Source organism: Lethenteron reissneri, chromosome 19 (genome assembly GCF_015708825.2).
Source record: "Lethenteron reissneri isolate LAM-NWPU_2019-01 chromosome 19, ASM1570882v1, whole genome shotgun sequence".
Lineage (NCBI taxonomy): Eukaryota > Metazoa > Chordata > Hyperoartia > Petromyzontiformes > Petromyzontidae > Lethenteron > Lethenteron reissneri.
In genome coordinates, this window is record NC_083797.1 from 12799929 (window position 1) to 12818576 (window position 18648).

At 47.2% G+C, this 18648-nt stretch overlaps 1 protein-coding gene across 1 annotated transcript in view; it reads left to right on the top strand.

Annotated features, from left to right (window-relative positions):
* Positions 1-17357, top strand: part of LOC133344288 (opioid growth factor receptor-like protein 1) — a 33768-nt gene extending 16411 nt beyond the window's left edge. Inside the window, 6 exon segments of the mRNA XM_061554381.1 lie at positions 7645-7723; positions 8977-9055; positions 10534-10600; positions 12882-13030; positions 14482-14713; positions 14715-17357. Coding sequence (XP_061410365.1) covers positions 7645-7723; positions 8977-9055; positions 10534-10600; positions 12882-13030; positions 14482-14713; positions 14715-15359 — 1251 coding nt within the window. The 3' untranslated portion in view covers positions 15360-17357.
* The last annotated feature ends 1291 nt before the right edge of the window (positions 17358-18648 follow it).

Below are 18648 nucleotides of genomic sequence, written 5' to 3' on the forward strand. Positions count from 1 at the left end.
CGAGGCGAGGCGCCCCGTGCCCCGGCTGGGCCCTGCTCCAGGGGCAGCGTCTCCGCTTCGTTCTCGGCGGCCGTGGGCGGAATCAGCTCGTCGTCGTCTTCGTCGTCCGACGCTCGCACGCGAACTCTGCGACGTGTAGACATCTTCCGTCTACCGCTAGCTATAGCCTAGCAAGTTGGCTACTTCCGACACCAGTTGTAGTGAGTCAAACTGAATCGCAGATGTGATCTTGGGAGCAACACTATTTATTCACACAACAGCACGAACATAACACAACCTACGCTCGGTCTCCCGGACTGCGTGGCTAGAGGCTTCTTCTCCCTGACGTGGATCTTCGAACACCAACCCCAAGCTCCTCACGGAGCTCTCGTTATATGCGTCCGGGCTGGTGCTGGCTCCGCCGTTAGCCCCGCCCACCTCCCAGGCTCCTCTGGAATGTTCCTGAGAGCTCTCCGGGACCACGTGACCGCCCCTCGGCCCCCCTCCAGTATCGTCTGGTCATGTAACAACAGGTCAGCCAGAGTATCATGCCCCAGAGTAACCTTGGCTGGCTGACGCTCTCGTTCCCTCACTGGGAGCCGACACCGCACACTGCTCGCGGTGCCTCCACGCTAACCAGCACTCACCCAACCACCGCTAGTGTTGGTACTGTACTGCAGTCTGCAACCCGGGCTGCCCTCAATGACAACATTACCGGCCGTGACTTCGCAAGTCCTGGCACCACACAGTGACAAGTACAGTCACTACACATGTACGATAAAATATATCTCATGTTGGGGGGCAGCTGTGGTGTAGTGTTCAGCGCGCTGTGAACCTGGAAATTCCTTGGTCAAGGCTAACATTCGGTGAGAGTGATATTTGAACTGGTGCTGGCCCTCACTTCACCAACCCATACTGACCAGTATGGTGGAGTATGATCAAACAACCTCTATAACTGACATGGGGATTAGCTTCAGCTGTGGATTGACAAAGATGATAACACTATTAAAAGATAATCATTCAAAAATATTCCTTGGTATGCAACATTCATTTATGCAAGTAAAAAACAAGTTTAAAACAAACATGCAGTGCTTTCAGACTGCAGTGATGGCTATGTTTGCATTACTAAGTGTTCAGACGAAGTTGCATGCGCTTAAAATCACGTTACATCACTTATAGTTCCAATAGTAGCCACACCATTGTCAACGTAATACCAATATGCTCCACCACCTGTGAATTTGCGATTACCACATATTACTGCTTTCATGTAAATATCTCCAAAGGGAGAGACCTAATTATGCTGTATTTGCCAAGGAGGCCAAGGAACATTGCGAAAGGAACCTACTCAAGGGACTGGCTTGTATTTGCCATGCTAAGGGATTACCAAGGGCAGTGTACATATATTTACCTTTATATTGTCCTCAACACATTCAACTCTTTGGTTTGAGGGCAGAGGACAAAACCAAATGTGGGTTTGTTTTTATGAACAGCTCCCGCACAATAGTATGGTCTGTTTGTTACTGCTGTGAATGAGACGCCTAGGAAAGCCATTATTTTGTTAGCCCAGAATAATATACAGGTGTAATGGGTTCAATTTAGGCGCACACACTTCTTGGGAGGCAACACTCATTTATTAATTAACACAACGTTTACTCAACAGTTACTCTTACTCTACACATAGGGTGGTGACCACCGACCTACACTAGCTAACTCACAATTGTATTTTAGCCGCTCCAGCGTGACCCAGCCAGGTGGTTGCTGGCAGTCCGCTCACTGTAGGTCTTCTCTTCTGGCATCTTCACGAGGTGTCTTCATTCTTCTCAGGAACAGCCCTGCTCTGCCTTCACACCACGCTTATATCTCGTCTCTCTGGCGTGGCCGGCTCCGCCCAGGCCACGCCTCCCTTCCCAGGCCACGCCTCCCTTCCCAGGCCACGCCTCACTTCCCAGGCCACGCCTCACTTCCCCCACCTCTGGGAAGGTCCGGATCCCTCCAGCACGTGACCCCCCAGGCACCCCCTTGGGGCCCCCAGCCCTCGTACGGGCCAACACAGTAGTGACCGTTCTGTCACTACATCACCCCCCCCTGTATAAACACACAGCCGTCCCCGGCTGTAACACAACTGTGAACATCGAAAAGGTGTGCCTCCGAACCAGCAACATCAATAAATGACCGGCGACCGATAAGAAATACAATCACGTAATATATACAGAATCGACGAGGGTAAAAGGGAACCGCATAGAAAACAGGGAATTAACAACAAATATACATGAAAACTGGCTAACCCACTTACGCTACAGCACAGCCCCCCCCCCCCCCCCCCCCCGTTAGAATCACGCATGCAATGACAGTCACCCGTTAGCACCCCCCCGCCTTTCCGACGTGGCGTCACAACCAGTAGCACGCGTCGGCCATATCGGGGGGGGGAATTTCCATGTTACCACCCCACCGCCTTTCCGACGCGGCGTCACAACCAGTAGCACACGTCGGCCATATCGGTGGGATTTTAACCCAGTCTCTCTCCAAGACTCGCATCGCAGCATATAGCTGTACCGACCGAGCTGAGACGACCCAGTCTCTCTCCCAGACTCGCATCGCAGCATATAGCTGTACCGACCGAGCTGAGACGACCCATCGTTCACTCACTGCACAACATGCACCCTAACAACTGAGGGAAACAGTCTCAACGTAACAGGCCAACTCCACCCGAACCTTACGAATCTCCAGCCCACTGTTTCAACGCGCCTCAGAGGGTCTCAACCTCCGAGCCGTCAGGTCAAGCTGTCAGCCATAGCATGACGGGACCACCCTCCCTGAGCCATGTGAGCGCACAGCCCACAAGGCTAGACAAGCCACAGAGTGTCTCGATCTCCGGGCTGTCAGGTGAAGCCGTCAGACACAGCATGACGGGACCACACTCTCCGAGCCATGTGAGTGCACAGCCCACTAGGCTAGACAAGCCACGGAGTGTCTCGATCTCCGGGCTGTCAGGTCAAGCCGTCAGCCATTGCATGACGGGACCACACACTCCGAGCCATGTGAGCACACAGCCCACTAGGCTAGACATACCACGGAGTGTTTCAATCTCCGGGCTGTCAGGTCAAGCCGTCAGCCATTGCATGACGGGACCACACTCCCCGAGCCCTGTGAGCGCACAGCCCACTAGGCTAGACATACCACGGAGTGTTTCAATCTCCGGGCTGTCAGGTCAAGCCGTCAGCCATTGCATGACGGGACCACACTCTCCGAGCCCTGTGAGCGCACAGCCCACTAGGCTAGACATACCACGGAGTGTTTCAATCTCCGGGCTGTCAGGTCAAGCCGTCAGCCATTGCATGACGGGACCACAACGTTCATGTTAGACACGCAACACTCACTGGGCCATCCTGGTCAGGATCTGCGCCCCAAGATAAGTGACAGCCAGCACCACAATTCCAAATCCCTGGCAGCATGTCACCATCGCAATTTAACACCATCACAACACATACAATTTGAATTATGATCCCCCACAGAACTGATCCAATGCCGAACAGGTACGCACAATTTGTGACGATCCCGAATATTCAATGGTCACAACAATACACCTCACATCCCGTATCCGTACACATCATCTCCGAGACTCGCATTGCAGCAATGCAGCTGTACCAACCGAGTGGAGAGAGCAACGCAATTTTACGGCAATTAACGGAAACGCACCCCCGATCCATGTAGAACACAAGGAGCATTCCCGCACAAAAGACATCATCTGTGCAACAACGGACAGGAACCAACCAGTGAGTTTGAAACAAACCGAACCTGTAATTTCAAAATCCCCTTCAACATTAACCATGGGACTCAGGGCATTCGAATAAAAAAAAACTATACACAAACGCCAAGAATCGCCGAATTGATTAATACAGTATATGCAGTATACGAAGTTCGTACAGCCAATCATTTGGCGCAATGTTCCATCCAGTCCCCACATGGCAACACACACAATCAATACTCCAGACAATCCGTACATAGTAAATAATCACCAGCAAGTACCCAACAGTCCATACACTGTTAACAATTTCAAGCAAAGCTCCATACGGTCTGTACATTGGCAACAATGACGATCAAAGTTTCTGACAGTTACAAGTGACAATCACGAGCGAAACTCCATACAGTATACACAATAACAATGGCGATTTCGCAACACAACGATGTAACAACACGAGTCATTAACACGGCAACATACAGGATATCAACGGAGCTCGGGACACCAACAACGAATTAATCATTAACTACCCCCAGAAGATACCGATCTCGACGCCGTAATTAACAACAAACACTGGTCGCCGCGTCAATTTCTCACGCACACAACCGGACGAACACGTTCCGCAACCCAGCGAGTAAAAAAAAAACACCCGCGATCGCAACCCGGCACACGGAAGATGGGTGAAGTTATTATTATTATTTTTATTGGGGCCGGGTGCTTGTCAAGTCACAACTCGCCTGGCAAACTGTGAATAGCGGAGGGCGGCAAGGTGGAGCACTGGAACGGCCCGAAGAATCTTTGATGGTGAACACGGCCTGCTCTTGCGAACCCATCCACCTCTCGCGCTCGAGCAGAAGGCTGGAACTCCCCCTCTGCAGGCGTTGATGTCGGCGGGAGCGGCATTTCGGCAGCAGGAGCGGTGTTTTGGCGGGAACAGCGCCCCGACCAGCCGCCGAAATGGCGGGAACGGCGTTTTGGCGGGAACAGCGCACCGACCAGCCGCCGAAATGGCGGGAACGGCGTTTTGGCGGGAACCGCGCCCCGACCAGCCGCCGAAATGGCGGGAACGGCGTTTTGGCGGGAACAGCGCCCCGACCAGCCGCCGAAATGGCGGGCCCACCGCGTGGCCCGCATGCCCGGGCTTCCCCCGCCAGCCACCGCAGCGACGATGGTGTCCTCTCGCCGCGGCTCCGTCGCTCCGTTCCCGATGGCGGCGAAGCAGCAGTGCGATGCAAGTCCCGCCGCTCCGCGTGCAGCGCCATCTCTCTCTCTCTCTGTCACCGGGGCTGCCATCCCCGGGGCTGTCCGAAGGACGGTCGTCACACCATCCCCGTCGTACGAAGACGTCCAGATGAGTTTTGTATTTGTTTTTCGTGTGCCCATTTTACTTCCCTAGGATAACACCTAGCAATATTTATTTTTCCACAACTTCTGACACCAAATGTAATGGGTTCAATTTAGGCGCACACACTTCTTGGGAGGCAACACTCATTTATTAATTAACACAACGTTTACTCAACAGTTACTCTTACTCTACACATAGGGTGGTGACCACCGACCTACACTAGCTAACTCACAATTGTATTTTAGCCGCTCCAGCGTGACCCAGCCAGGTGGTTGCTGGCAGTCCGCTCACTGTAGGTCTTCTCTTCTGGCATCTTCACGAGGTGTCTTCATTCTTCTCAGGAACAGCCCTGCTCTGCCTTCACACCACGCTTATATCTCGTCTCTCTGGCGTGGCCGGCTCCGCCCAGGCCACGCCTCCCTTCCCAGGCCACGCCTCCCTTCCCAGGCCACGCCTCACTTCCCAGGCCACGCCTCACTTCCCCCACCTCTGGGAAGGTCCGGATCCCTCCAGCACGTGACCCCCCAGGCACCCCCTTGGGGCCCCCAGCCCTCGTACGGGCCAACACAGTAGTGACCGTTCTGTCACTACACAGGCAATCATCGGGTTACGGAAGACCCGCCTTACGGAAATCCAACTTCACGGAAATGCTCCCATAAATAATGTAAAAAAAGTTAAATATGCGGAATGTTTGCGTGAGTTATGTAAGCACAAATAGTTGCTGCGCGGTGAGGTTGCGGATGAATACCGCGGAGTGAGGTGTAAGCTCCGCCTTACGCCTCCACCAAAACGCGGCCTTCTCACCGAGCCCGAGTTTCACGAGGATTAAGTCAAATGGAATTTTTTTGTAGAGTTACTAATTCTTTTCCTTTTGTTACATTAAGTAATTGTTTGTTTTCTGTGCTTAGAACTGTCTTTTTTCTCCCATGTTTCTACTGCTAGTTGTCTTCATTTGAAGTTTATTTTTTTAGTTAGTTACTGTATGTACTGTGTGTATGTGTGCGTGTATCTGTGTGTATGTTGGGGCAGTGGTAGTGTAGTGGTTAGCGCACTGCACTACGAAACCCGGCAACCCGAGTTCGATTCCCGCTCACGGCCAACACCGGTGACGTTTATCCGAACCGGTCTTGGGCCTCCCCTAGGTTGACTCAGCCTCAAATGAGTACTTGGTGTCGTGTGTAAACAGACACTGAGGAGACAAAGGCGGTCGGGCGTGGTGCTGGCCACCCATGCCCTCGTGTACCGTGCCTGCCTTCATAGGTGCTTGCGAGCAGCACTTGCCCCAACATCCTGTTAAGGCTATACGGGGATCTTTGTCTTTGTATGTGTATGTGTGTAAACAAGCTTACTCCACCTTTGTCTTTGTGTACGTGTATGCGAAGTCTAGGCGAGCCTAATGTATGGTAAACGACCATTAGAAAGTGACTGCTTTCTGTTAACAATTAATATTACAATTTTCGTGGTATTCATAAACAATTGGATACAGTATATGTTCCATCAGTTTAATTATGGGTAGTGTTAGGGTAGATATTCGATAAAATAAAAGAATGAAAGAATAATAGGAAATGTAGAGCATATGTTCAGCGTTACGATACGGGTAGCGATAGAAAACGGACGATAGCGTAATAAAGTACTGAGAGAAATGGAAGGCAAGGCGTGACTATTACCGGCTATTGGATTTTATTGTTGATTTTGGAGGAAAATTGTTCAATTTCCGACATACAGAAAATTCTGGTTCCGGATCGTTATCAGGAACCTAACCATTCCGTAACCTGGGGACTGCCTGTACCCATTTGCTTAGAGAGGGTTCACATTGCCTTGCGTGCCCTCAAACAGAGTGATGCTTATATTGGGAGCTGGTGATATGAATATCCTCCATATTATACTCTCATGTGTGCTTCAAGTCAAATAATACCATTTGAATGAGGGGCTTAGTTTTATAATAATTTATTTTTGTTTTTGGAAATTATATTGTGATTGAATTGCCTGCATCTAGACAGTGAGGTATTTTCCATTCACGATCTCCATATGATACATTTAAATTAAGGAACAGTGTTGACAGCAGTGTTCCAGCACCAATATCAATGTACATCTTTGTAATTAACCATCATTTTAAAATAAAGGCAGTGTGAATGACTTATAATGGAAGTACTGATAATTGACATGATACATTTGTTAGGTCTCTGGCAGGTCAGATTAGGGAAGTACCCAGAAGCTAGCTTTCATCTGACTTGTTTCAAGGATCTTTGGTTCCACAACCCACGGTTGCACTTTTCTGCTGGGCAAGTCAGTGATTGGCTCACTTCTATCTCTTTCGCTAGTTACGTTCTCAGAGCTAAGCAGAGCCAAATTGAGTGAAAACCCCAATTTATATGCTGTTTATTACATTTTTTTGTGGCTGGGTTCACAAACATTGTACTCAACAATCTGGTTTATGCTGCGTGAGAACCCACGTTTGAAATGCACGAACTCAGATCACAAACACGTATTAACATTTGTTTCTGAGCCATCCAGCCACGTCTAATGATAATTCACTGTCGGAGGTTGTGTTGACGATGCTTGTCCCTGTTTATCCTTTCAGGGCACACAAGATGACATCCCTGCTGGAAGGATGATGAACTATAAATTTTATCTGAACCAGTTGAGGTGCAAGCCTGGCAGTAAGATCATACATAAACACACACCTCCACCCCATACACACCCAGCACTACGACAGCAACAGTCACCATTGTTCGTGCGGATTTTGCATCAGGCTTGGTGCACTTTGAGGCCACGTTGAGTGATAAAGGCTTGGTTAATTGACCGGCGTGACTTGCCGATGAACCTCCCGCACTCGCTATTGTGCCAACTCGCGATGTTTGATTGGTTTTACACTGAGCTCATTGTTAATGGCAACAACGAACTCGCATACACACACCTTCACCACACACACAAAGGCAAAGTCATAGCTATACAAACTCCTAGAGCAAGTGCTGTTATCAAGCACCTTTTAAGACCAGGATGGTACATGAGGGGGCGTGTTGTGGCCACCACCACAGCCCAATAGCTTTTTATCAGTGCCAATATTTAAACACTGCACCAGGTACTTATTTGAGGCTGAGCAAAAAAAACCAAGGGACTTAATGGACAGTGGTGCACAAGCACACGTAAAAAAAACACCCTGCACTTAATGTGTGCTGAGTTTATTTAAGGCCGAGTCAACCTAGATGAGGTTCAGGACAGTTTAAGACCACTTGCCATAGTTGTCACCGATGGACTGGAATAGGTCATCAGGGTTGCTGTGCAATTTAATAACCACTTTGCCACTGCTCCCCACACATCCAAACACTTTTCTAAAGTGATATAAATTTAATTTGCTGCCCATGACACCTCATGTCTTTTTTAATTTCATACAGGAGAGTCACACTGAGTCTTTTTCAGCCAATTAATAAGTGTAAATACTTGTGGGAGAAAACCGGAACACCCGAAGAAAACACAAATCAAAAAGGGGCAACACTATACCCCTACAAATGGAAATAGATAGCGATTAGGCCACTTGCTGTACTGCATTCGCATGGCAAGCCAAGGTGTGGCAGCTCGTTGGCCACGGGAAGGGAGTTTCAGAATATTCGTGCGCGATTCCCCAACCCTCGCTCTGCAGTGCTGAATTACAGGCATGCATAGCCACCACCTAACCAGACAACAATCCACTTGCAGTACAGCAAGAAGGTTGCTAATCTACGTGCATTTCGAGCATTATCCACTCATGTGGTTATTTATATGCTCTGGTCAGCTTTGAAATGCAATTACATTGAAGTTGTAATATTCCTAGCAGAACACTCTTCAAAATTAGCCTTCAGACTCGGTGAGGCTTTCATGGTAAAATTAAATACATTATTGTACAAGTGTTTTTAACTTAGAATTTTCTGCACAGGCATGCTGATCGAGGAGATACTCACCGACTGGTTTTCTGACTACGAGCAGCTGGAATGGAACCACTCGTACATCCAGTGGTAAGATTTGAGCAAACTAACAAGATTTTTAATTTCTCCTTTGAAAATATATATTTTGTATTAAATGAGAATGTATTCATTAGGTGAGAGAGCCCATTGAGACCACATGTCTCTTTTATTTGGGAGAACTCGTGGAGAGTATAACCAGGCAGCGTGTTGTATTTCCAGCTGAAAATTGTTGTTCAAAACGTTAGTCCTCTTTAAAAAATGTGCAGAGATTGCATGGTGGTTTAGGTGGCAGATTTTATAAGTACTTGACTATTTTGCAAAGTATACAATTGGGATCTCACAACTGCCCACTAATTTCACTGAGGAATTAGTAGTTGGAAAGGACCACCTGAGTGGAGGCGGAGGAGGAAGTGATAGGTGCGGTAGAAGACGGATGGAGCAGAGAGTTTAAAGAATTGAAGAGGAGAGCAGGGTGTGCAGATAGGGCGGAAATGAGGGAAAGAAAGTATGATTGACGACAAGCCTCCAGGGCCGAAGTGTAATTTGATATTAGGGAAGTATATGCGGAATGTGAATAATGAGTTGGTGAGGTCCTCCAAATGCGCTCTGCTTTGTGTACGAGCCTGCGCTGTGACTTGAGCGGTGGTGATGACCAAGGACATGGGGAGCGTTGCGGAGGGTGGAAGGGAAGCAGAGGTGCAAGCGCGTCTAGAGGAAGAGAGTCCTGAATTTAGGACAAAAGAAGCAGTTTCGATTTAAAGCTTTCGTGACTGCAGGGTTTCATATTCTTGGTTCTTTCTGTAAATATTCTTAGGTTTTTTTTTTTCGGTAAAGTCACGTAGGTAAAAATTTTAATTAATAAAAGTAAAATAAAATAAAAATCACGACGTTTCGGAGGCAACACAAGCTTCCGTCTTCAGGATGGAACTGTCACAGCATGATAGCTGTATCAAGTCACGTAGAAGGGAAATAATACAAAAATAAAACACTTTTTAAAATTTTTCTTGCTGTGGTTTTCACACCTGATGATGATTGCTTGTGTTGCAATCGAAACGTCGTGAGAATTGTATTGTTTTATTTTTGTTATTTTATTATTTCCCTTCTACGTGACTTTACCGAAAGAACCAAGAATATGAAAAGAAGCATAGTCAGGGTGCAGGGAGGAGAAATCTGAGTTGGGGAGGAAGAGATGAGGAAATCAGTGGTCAAGGTTAGGATGGAACCCATGATCTCTTGTATACCAAGCGAGGTTGTTAACATCTCTCCACCAAACATAAAGACCCAGATGTGACATTTCTGCAAGAAACACATTGAACGAATGCCGCAGCATAAATTTCATATTTGTGAAATTACCTGACACTAATTTACTAAAAAATTCAACTTGATGATAGAGGGAAAGTAGTTTTGGCTTGTCATTGCAGCCGCTCCTTTTTGAACAATTTTAGTCTATCTTGGAGAGAGACCGTGGGCCCCTGTGGGGTTTAGTAAAGGATGTTGAGTGATTAATTGCTTGATTGATTGTTCCCTAGGCTTTTCCCGATAAGGGAGCAGGGCATGAACCCCTATGCAGCAGTATTGACCAAGGAAGAGATTGAGGTGAGTATCAAGGTCACATCTTTTACAAACTTTGAGTTGGACCTGCTGCCACTATTAGCACCATTATCACAAAAATAACCACAGCCGCCATTCGCCACTAAGTGGCGGTGACATCACCATGGTGCTTGTGTTAGGCCAGGTGCACTTTGAGGCCACGTGAACTGTCAAAGGCTTGCTGACAGGAGGTCACAGGATAGACCCAGGTGCCATGGATTGACTGACATGACTGGCAGATGCACCACCTGTGCCCCCTACTGTATGGACTTGCTGAATTTTAGTGGCCCGGCACTCCACTCATTGTTGTGAGCGTTGCTCCTCTGCCCTTCGCTGTTGTTCGATGACGACGGCCTCCAACTGCCCAGTAGCGTCCTTCACAATCTTCCTCCATAGAGGCCGATCTTAACACTGCTGATACCAGTCTTCAGCAAGTCCAGTCATCTCCACATCCTCCTGGATCACATTAGTCCATCTGTCCTCCAGCCTGAGCTATGCCCATTTAGCCCCTTTATCTATCCAAACAAAATCTGATTGGACATGCGGTGACTGGACATGTGGGCTACATGACCCATCCAAAGGCAGCTTTGCCTTCCAGAGGAGCTCATTGATGCGAATATGTCCAGATCTTTCAAGGATTTGGAAGGTCACACAATCCAGCCTGATTAAACCCAGGATGGATCATAGGCAGGCCAGCCTGAATGTTTCAAACTGGCACCAGGACCTTTCCCCGCACACTTGAGGAGGGAGATGCCCCAGGTAGTTGTTACAATCTGTATGGTCCATCTTAAAGAGAGGAGGACCACCAGGGTATCCTTCCAATCATGTGGAACCCGTCCTGTGGTCCAGGCAGTTGTGACGTCATATAGGGTAGTTTGCACACAAACGACAACCTCCTTCAGCAGTTCGGTTGGGAGATCATCTCCAACTGGACGTCTGTGAAAAAGAGCTTCATAGCTCATCAGATTCCTCCAGTCTAAAAGATTCTGATCTCTGCCTACTCACTAGGAGTAATTACTTCTGCCAAAATCATCATCTAGCTTAGACCAGGCTACCGTGGGTTTGAATGGGGTCCTAGGTGGACACCCACCACCGCAGTGGAGGAATGGCAGGCGCATCTTACAGATGACAAGCCGATGGTTAGTGGGCAGATCAGCTCCACGGTAGGTCCTGGTGTGAAGGACATGGGCTGGCATCCGCTGTCCCGTTACTATATAGTCCAGCAGATGTTCTTGCTTGGACCAGGCGTGCATCCATGATGTGTAGATGCTCTAATGGTAGAACAGTGTTGTTGGTACTTAGTAGCCTTCTATCGTTACTAATAAGCTCTGGCCCATTCCTTCCAATTAGTCCGGCCCAGGTACCCGCGTCATGACATACTGGAGCATTCAAGTCACCCAACAGGATGACTCTATCCTGAGGGGCGAGTCTAGCTCGCACCTGGGACAGGAAGTTATAGAAGGCCTCTGACTCATCAGCTTTGTCTGCATCTCTCTACTGATGTTCATCTTCAGTGGGGACGTAAACGACCACCAACATTCCTCGCCTCTTGTTGATGAGTAGGCCAGCCCACAGCAGCCTGGGACTCACAACTTCCCACACCTTGCCTCCACGCTCCCACCCCAACATCAGCACCACCACCAGCATTACACCTCCACCACCAGCGTTGCTAACATCACCACCTGCATCAGCAGTACCAGGAGTACCACCAGCATCACTACTACCACTGTCACTGCCATCCTTCATTCTAGTAAATTATTGATATAAAAAAATTCTACAGGTGCGAAATAGTGTATTGCACTAAACACTTCTTTGTAGGGTGAAACTAGTAGACATATAGGGTAGCAGGATGTACCTCACGAATGATCCATAATAGGAGTAAAACGTGTACACTCTTGTCACAGGACATCGGGGATCTAATTTACTGATAATCTTTGATAATCGTTAAACTGACACACTCGCCTTGCTGTTTTAACTGTAAACATTCAGAATAAAGCTCCTGTGCATATGCTGCAGCTGCCTTTAGTTCGACTCGTAAAGCATTGTGGGTTATGCTGTAAAGCTTTGCTGACCGCATATTTTTCACCCTAGCAAATGATGTGCTGCTTATTTGCTAATTATTTGTGTTCATTGGTTCTTCAACACGATTGTAGATTCATGGCACTGTTGCTTAAAACTTGCGTCACGAGAATTGAATTGTGAACCCCGACTTGTGAATCATTACATCCCTAGCCTCACTGTGTTTGATTGGCTCCGCTCTCGTTTGTGTGGCTTGCAAAATGTTTAGAAATTCAAGGAGTCAAAGGAGGTTCAGGGCCGGCTGATGCGGGCCTACCGCATGATGCTGGATTTTTATGGGATCATGCTCGTGAATGAGGAGACTGGGGAAGTGGCGCGTACGGGCAACTGGAGGACGCGGTTTCTCAACCTGAACAGGCAAGGACTCTTCAGTCCATGGCATCCAGATCTGCCTGTGGAGTTTAGGCTTCCACCTCGTTGGGTGGTGCAGTGGTTAGAGCTCTTGACTGGAAACTAGAAGGTTATATATTCTTGGTTCTTTCGGTAAAGTCACGTAGAAGGGAAATAATAAAATAATAAACATATGAAACAATACAAATTCTCACGACGTTTCGACTGCAACACAAGCAATTATCATCAGGTGTGAAATCCACAGCAAGAAAATTTGAAAAAAGTGACGGTTTTTCCTAACGTCAGCACCATAGACAGCAATTTGGCAGTTGGCCAGATGGACGAGTACATCTATGTTCGGAAAAGAGGAGGAGGGAGAAGAAAATGGAATGCGGTCTGAAAGTCACCGTAAGCGTGAACACAATAAATTAAGACCCGAAACGGTTTATCAAATCCTTCCAATGATTGCTAAGCCAGAATCCATCTTCTTGGTTGAAATTGTCTCTGTGTTTGTATATGTGGATAGCCTCATGAACGAATCTCTCATGGTAGCCAGATGGCTTGCAGAGAACCTCTGTCTTGGAGAAGTCAATGTCATGTGAGCCCAATGTCATGTGAGCCCACTGAATTATAACGTCGTAAGAATTTTTATTGTTTTATATTTGTATTATTTTATTATTTCCCTTCTACGTGACTTTACTGAAAGAACCGAGAATATGAATCCCTGCAGTCACGAAAGCTTTAAATCAAAATTTAACTAGAATGTTGTGAATTTACATCCCGCTCGGTGGTCAACTTGACCCATTATTCCTGTAAGGAATGGCCCTTGAAATTCCACCACTGGCTCAAGGCCACCAGTGGAGATAAGTGCTGCGCTTTTAGCCGAGTGTGTTGGTGCTTACCTGGATGAAGCAGACTCAATGTGCAAGAGACATTCATTGATGCTCAGGGGCAGTGACCTGCCTGTAGAAGTAAGGACAGCAAGCATGTTGCCAGAATATCTACTGACCTTTACTGTCTGGTCATGTGCATTCCCATTTTAGACGTGGTTTTCTTACACATGAAGTCAAAATAACTTTAAAATAACTGGCCTAATATCCAAAGAAAAACCCTCCTGGGTAAAAGTAAATTATCAGACTGATGAGGAATGGTCTCATTGGTGTCACTGATATATCACATGTTAACTGTGCTACAAATGAACTCTGAAGGTAATTCAGTCAAACTCAGCTCTGATGTTTATTCAGCAGACCGGAGCAGAATAAAAACCGCTCACTAGTCCACACAGTTTTGCAGCGACTGCATTCAAGACATTATGTCAATTGTTTTTTTGTTGTATCATATTGAACTATGGGAAAACTTCTTAAAGTTTAATTGATGTGGAATAATTACCGCATTGAAGACCTCTGCTTGTTGTATTTAGATGGCCCGTCAATCCAACCTACCTCATCTGTATTTATCTCTCTCTCCCGACACGACAGCCACACGCACAACAACCTGCGGCTGACGCGCATCCTCAAGAGTCTGGGGGAGCTGGGTCTGGAGAGGATGAAGGCACCGCTCGTGCGGTTCTTCCTGGAGGAGACGCTGTGCAACAAGCAGCTGCCGCGCGTGAAGCAGAGCTGCCTCGAATACTTCGTGTTCACCCTCCGCACGAAGAAGGAGCGTCGAGAGCTGCTGCTCTTCGCCCGGAAGCACTACCCGCAGCCCGACTGACTTCCCGTGGGGGCCGCCCGCGCACAAGCTGCCCGGCTTCAGGAAGCCGGCGGCAGAGCAGCAACAGCAGGAGCAGCAGCAGGAGCAGCAGCAGTGCGTAGCAGCGCCAGAGAGCGGTGGGAACGGCTCGTCCGAGCAGAAGGAACAGAAACACGACGTCGGCGCGGGCTCGGAGATGGACGAAAGCCACGACGATTGGAAAATGGATGGCGACGAAGGGAAGTCGTCGCCACTTGGCGACGACCCCAGGCCCGATCCCACGCGGCCCGCGGAGTGGAGCGACGGTCCTCACGTCGCCACAGCGAGCAGCTCGACGTGTGCCGCTCACAAGGCAGAGCGGACGAAGACCGACGCGGCCACGTCGACGGAGGAAGAAGGGGAATACAGAAGTGTGCTCACAGGCGCCTGGCGATGCGACAAGACCGTGACGCCGTGGCGAGGAGAGGGAGCGGCGACGGCGGTGATTGCGTCGCCGGCCCCAGACGGCACCGCCACCGCCGGGAAGCTGCGTGCGGTCGTGGTGTCGCACACGACACGTCTGCAGGAAGTATCATCCGGCGCTGAGAAAGGTTCGCCACGGAGCGGTGGGCGCATGGGCAGCGCTTTGCATGCGGCCAGAAGCCCGGCTGAGAAGAGCGTGTAGAACGAACAGTCGTGTAGCAGGAAGGAAATCGGTGAAGTTTTCGTTAAGCTTCACCTAGTGGTAACTGAGCAACCACTGCCAAACTATTTCACGTAAGTATTCTATTGGTTGTGCAGAGCTCATGGTTTCATTTCTCTGCGCTTGCAATCCCAGTCAAACTACAGATTCAAGCTCATAAAGGTTCTTTGCGTATGAATGATGTGCAATAGTATGTGTGCGAGATGATGGTCTGTTCATTTTTTTCCTTCCACGTATCGCCTTCTCGTGACATTCACCGTCCTTGGTATCCGGCTATTGCAAATAGGTTTTTTAAACATTTTTATTTATATTTAAAAGTGAAAAGTACGATGTGTGTCTGCTCAACTTTTTAAGTGTCTGCGTCATAAGCTATTTACAAATATATTGTCTTTATTTAACTATGGCTAGTGCAGTGGTGAATGAAACTGACATATGTGGACAAGTCTGCATCAAGAAGTTTAAAAAAGGCATTGTCTGTGCTCGTTGAGAATGTATTTCCGTCTAATTCAACTAATACGCTGACGTTAAGCATTCTCAACATTGCGACATGCGGGCGTAATTGGTACCATGAGGAGGACAAAAGGACCATCTCACCACACCTGGCAGACTGGTGGGGTGGTTCATAATGGAGTTTTTCCTCCCCCACCAAAAAGCCACGTGTGGTTGATTAAACAAGGGGGAATGGCAAATGTACCAATGACTGGATGGAAATATTTACACATAAAAAGTATGTCGTTGTGCAAACATGTTTACAGTTGAATAAATTAAATGAATACAGTTTAACACGTAGGCTTTCGCGACCAGTATTATTCATAATAAAGGTTTTTGGGTTAGATCACGTTAATTATAAATGTGTCCGCAACCCACAACCACCCGACACAGCCAATCAGTAAAATAATGTGTCGCGTTGACAAAAGACAAATATTTCACTACTTTAGCCCACCGGTGTGTTGAAGAGTGAAGAGATACACTTATTGAATTTTAAAATCATCTCAATGCACAAAACCCAGCCATTCAGTTCACCGTAGAAATCGAGGTGAATAACACACTCCCATTCCTGGATATTTTGCTTGGACGCGGTCAAAATGGCAAAATAACGCACAGCGTCTACCGAAAGGGAATGCACACAGATGCCTATCTGAATGCAGATTCGCATCATCACCCAGCAAAGAAATCCTCTCTCATCAAGATGCTCGTACATTGGGCAAAGACTGTCAGATGGTGAAAGTTTAAGGAAAGAGATTAAACATGTTAAAGAAGGACTAAGACTGGCTACAATGCTCAAATTAACAGCATTGAATGCCAAATCAAGATCGAACAACAATACTACTGAAAGTGATCAGATTATCAATACAATTAAAATACCATATTTCTCAGGAGTTCAAAAGTAAAACATTAAAGTAAGATTTGGTATGGTCCACAAAATTCAAAATCTAGTGTCTTGTACTAAAGATGAATTGCCGAAGTTATCAACAGAAGGTGTATATCGGATTAATTGCTTATGCGGTAAGTGTTATATTGGACAGACGGAACGTAACAGCGTAAGACTAAAAGAACACCAAAGGAAAATTAAATTCTCCCAAACAGCTGTCAGCAGTGGCAGAGCATGCTTGCCAACAAGGACATTCAATTTATTTTTATAACGTTGAAGTGTTATGCAGAACTAATTATTTCTTGCCAAGATTAGAGAATCAATTGAAATTGAGAATTCTAATAATTGTAATCGCTGTGATAGCTATAGACTCAGCGCAGCCTGGAAGCGTATTATTAAGTAACTAGGGGTTGTGAGGGGGCGCCTGTGCCGCCCCTCAACCATTTACGGCCTTTGGCCAGGAAAGTCGCGAAAACAATTGCACACGAACGACGCATTCACGCAAGCACCCGATGCTCCGTTTAGAAGTTTTAAAATGAAACATCTTTGAATTGTATTGTTTTGAATGAGATCATTGTATTTCTTCATTAAAAGCTTATATCATTTTACATCTGAAAGACTTAATTGAAAACGACTTTTCGTGTGAATTTTCTCTCGTTAAGTAGATGTCCTTGCGGGGGGGTCGGTTCGATGCGGACTTTCACCTGTTTGGGATTGCGGGATCGAGATAAGGCGACATAGAGCTGCTGGCCGTGCGAGAAGACCGCCGTCTGCAGATAGATTCCAACGTGATCGAACGTCTGTCCCCTGCGCCTCCAGTCGTTCATGCAAGGGGGCACGTAGGTTTGCAGCGCCCCCTGCATGAAAACGACGGTAAGTGCAGCATTCATCACAGATAAAGTGTGCTTATATAAGAGTCTACACAACACATTGCAATTCCTTACAGGTTATTCACATGCTAAGTGGATGATTATTGATCTATTACATAATTTAATACACCCTCACCTCCGCCTCTGATCTAGATCCTGATGGGGTTCAACAATGATGACATCATCCTGCATATTTAAGACTGGAAGCAGGTGGATGGCTTCACTATTCTGGCAAATCGGCCGAAGATGCTGGATGTAATTTTCAGCGAAATGTCATACTCAAATTGTAAATGTTATGGATCCACTCTTCAACACACCGGTGGGCTAAATTAGTGAAATTTTTGTCAACGTGACACATTTTTTACTGATTGGCCATGTCGGGTGGTGGAGGGATGCAACACATGTATAAATAACGCGATCTAACCCAAAACCTTTTTACAATAAATGAATACAGTTTACACTAAAAATGTTGGCAGACGAGTTACGGAAGCAGAAGGTGTTGAACACTATGGGACCTTGCTTGAAATACGAAGGTTATGACTTTGTGTACACTGAGGGTAACCTAACAAATAAGGATTTTTTTTATATTAAAAATACCATGAAATTTATACCCATTAATAATGAATTGCCTATAACCAAATGATGCATAATTAACAACGAAAGCTCAGCAGGCATAAGCCTCGATAGTTCTTGTATTGGTGTCCACCTTGACAAAAATAGGTGTTATGGGCTGTGCCGTGGGCTGTTAAGCAAAGTCTGTCATTGTGTACAATTCTGTGGTGTAATGGTTTTGCAAATTGGACTTTGCAATCCAGAGGTCATCGGTTCGATTCGATTTCCCGCCGTTTAAACTGGATAATCTCAGATCCACCCCATCCGTCGTCCACCCAGCAGTATCGATGGGTAACACCGCAGCGAGTCGGCAGGTCGTGTGTGGTGGGGCAGAATGTGGGGACGCCCTCTTGTCGCATTGCGTCTGGTTAACGTGCAAGAGGAGATGAAATACAGCGAGTGGGTTCACTCGAGGAGA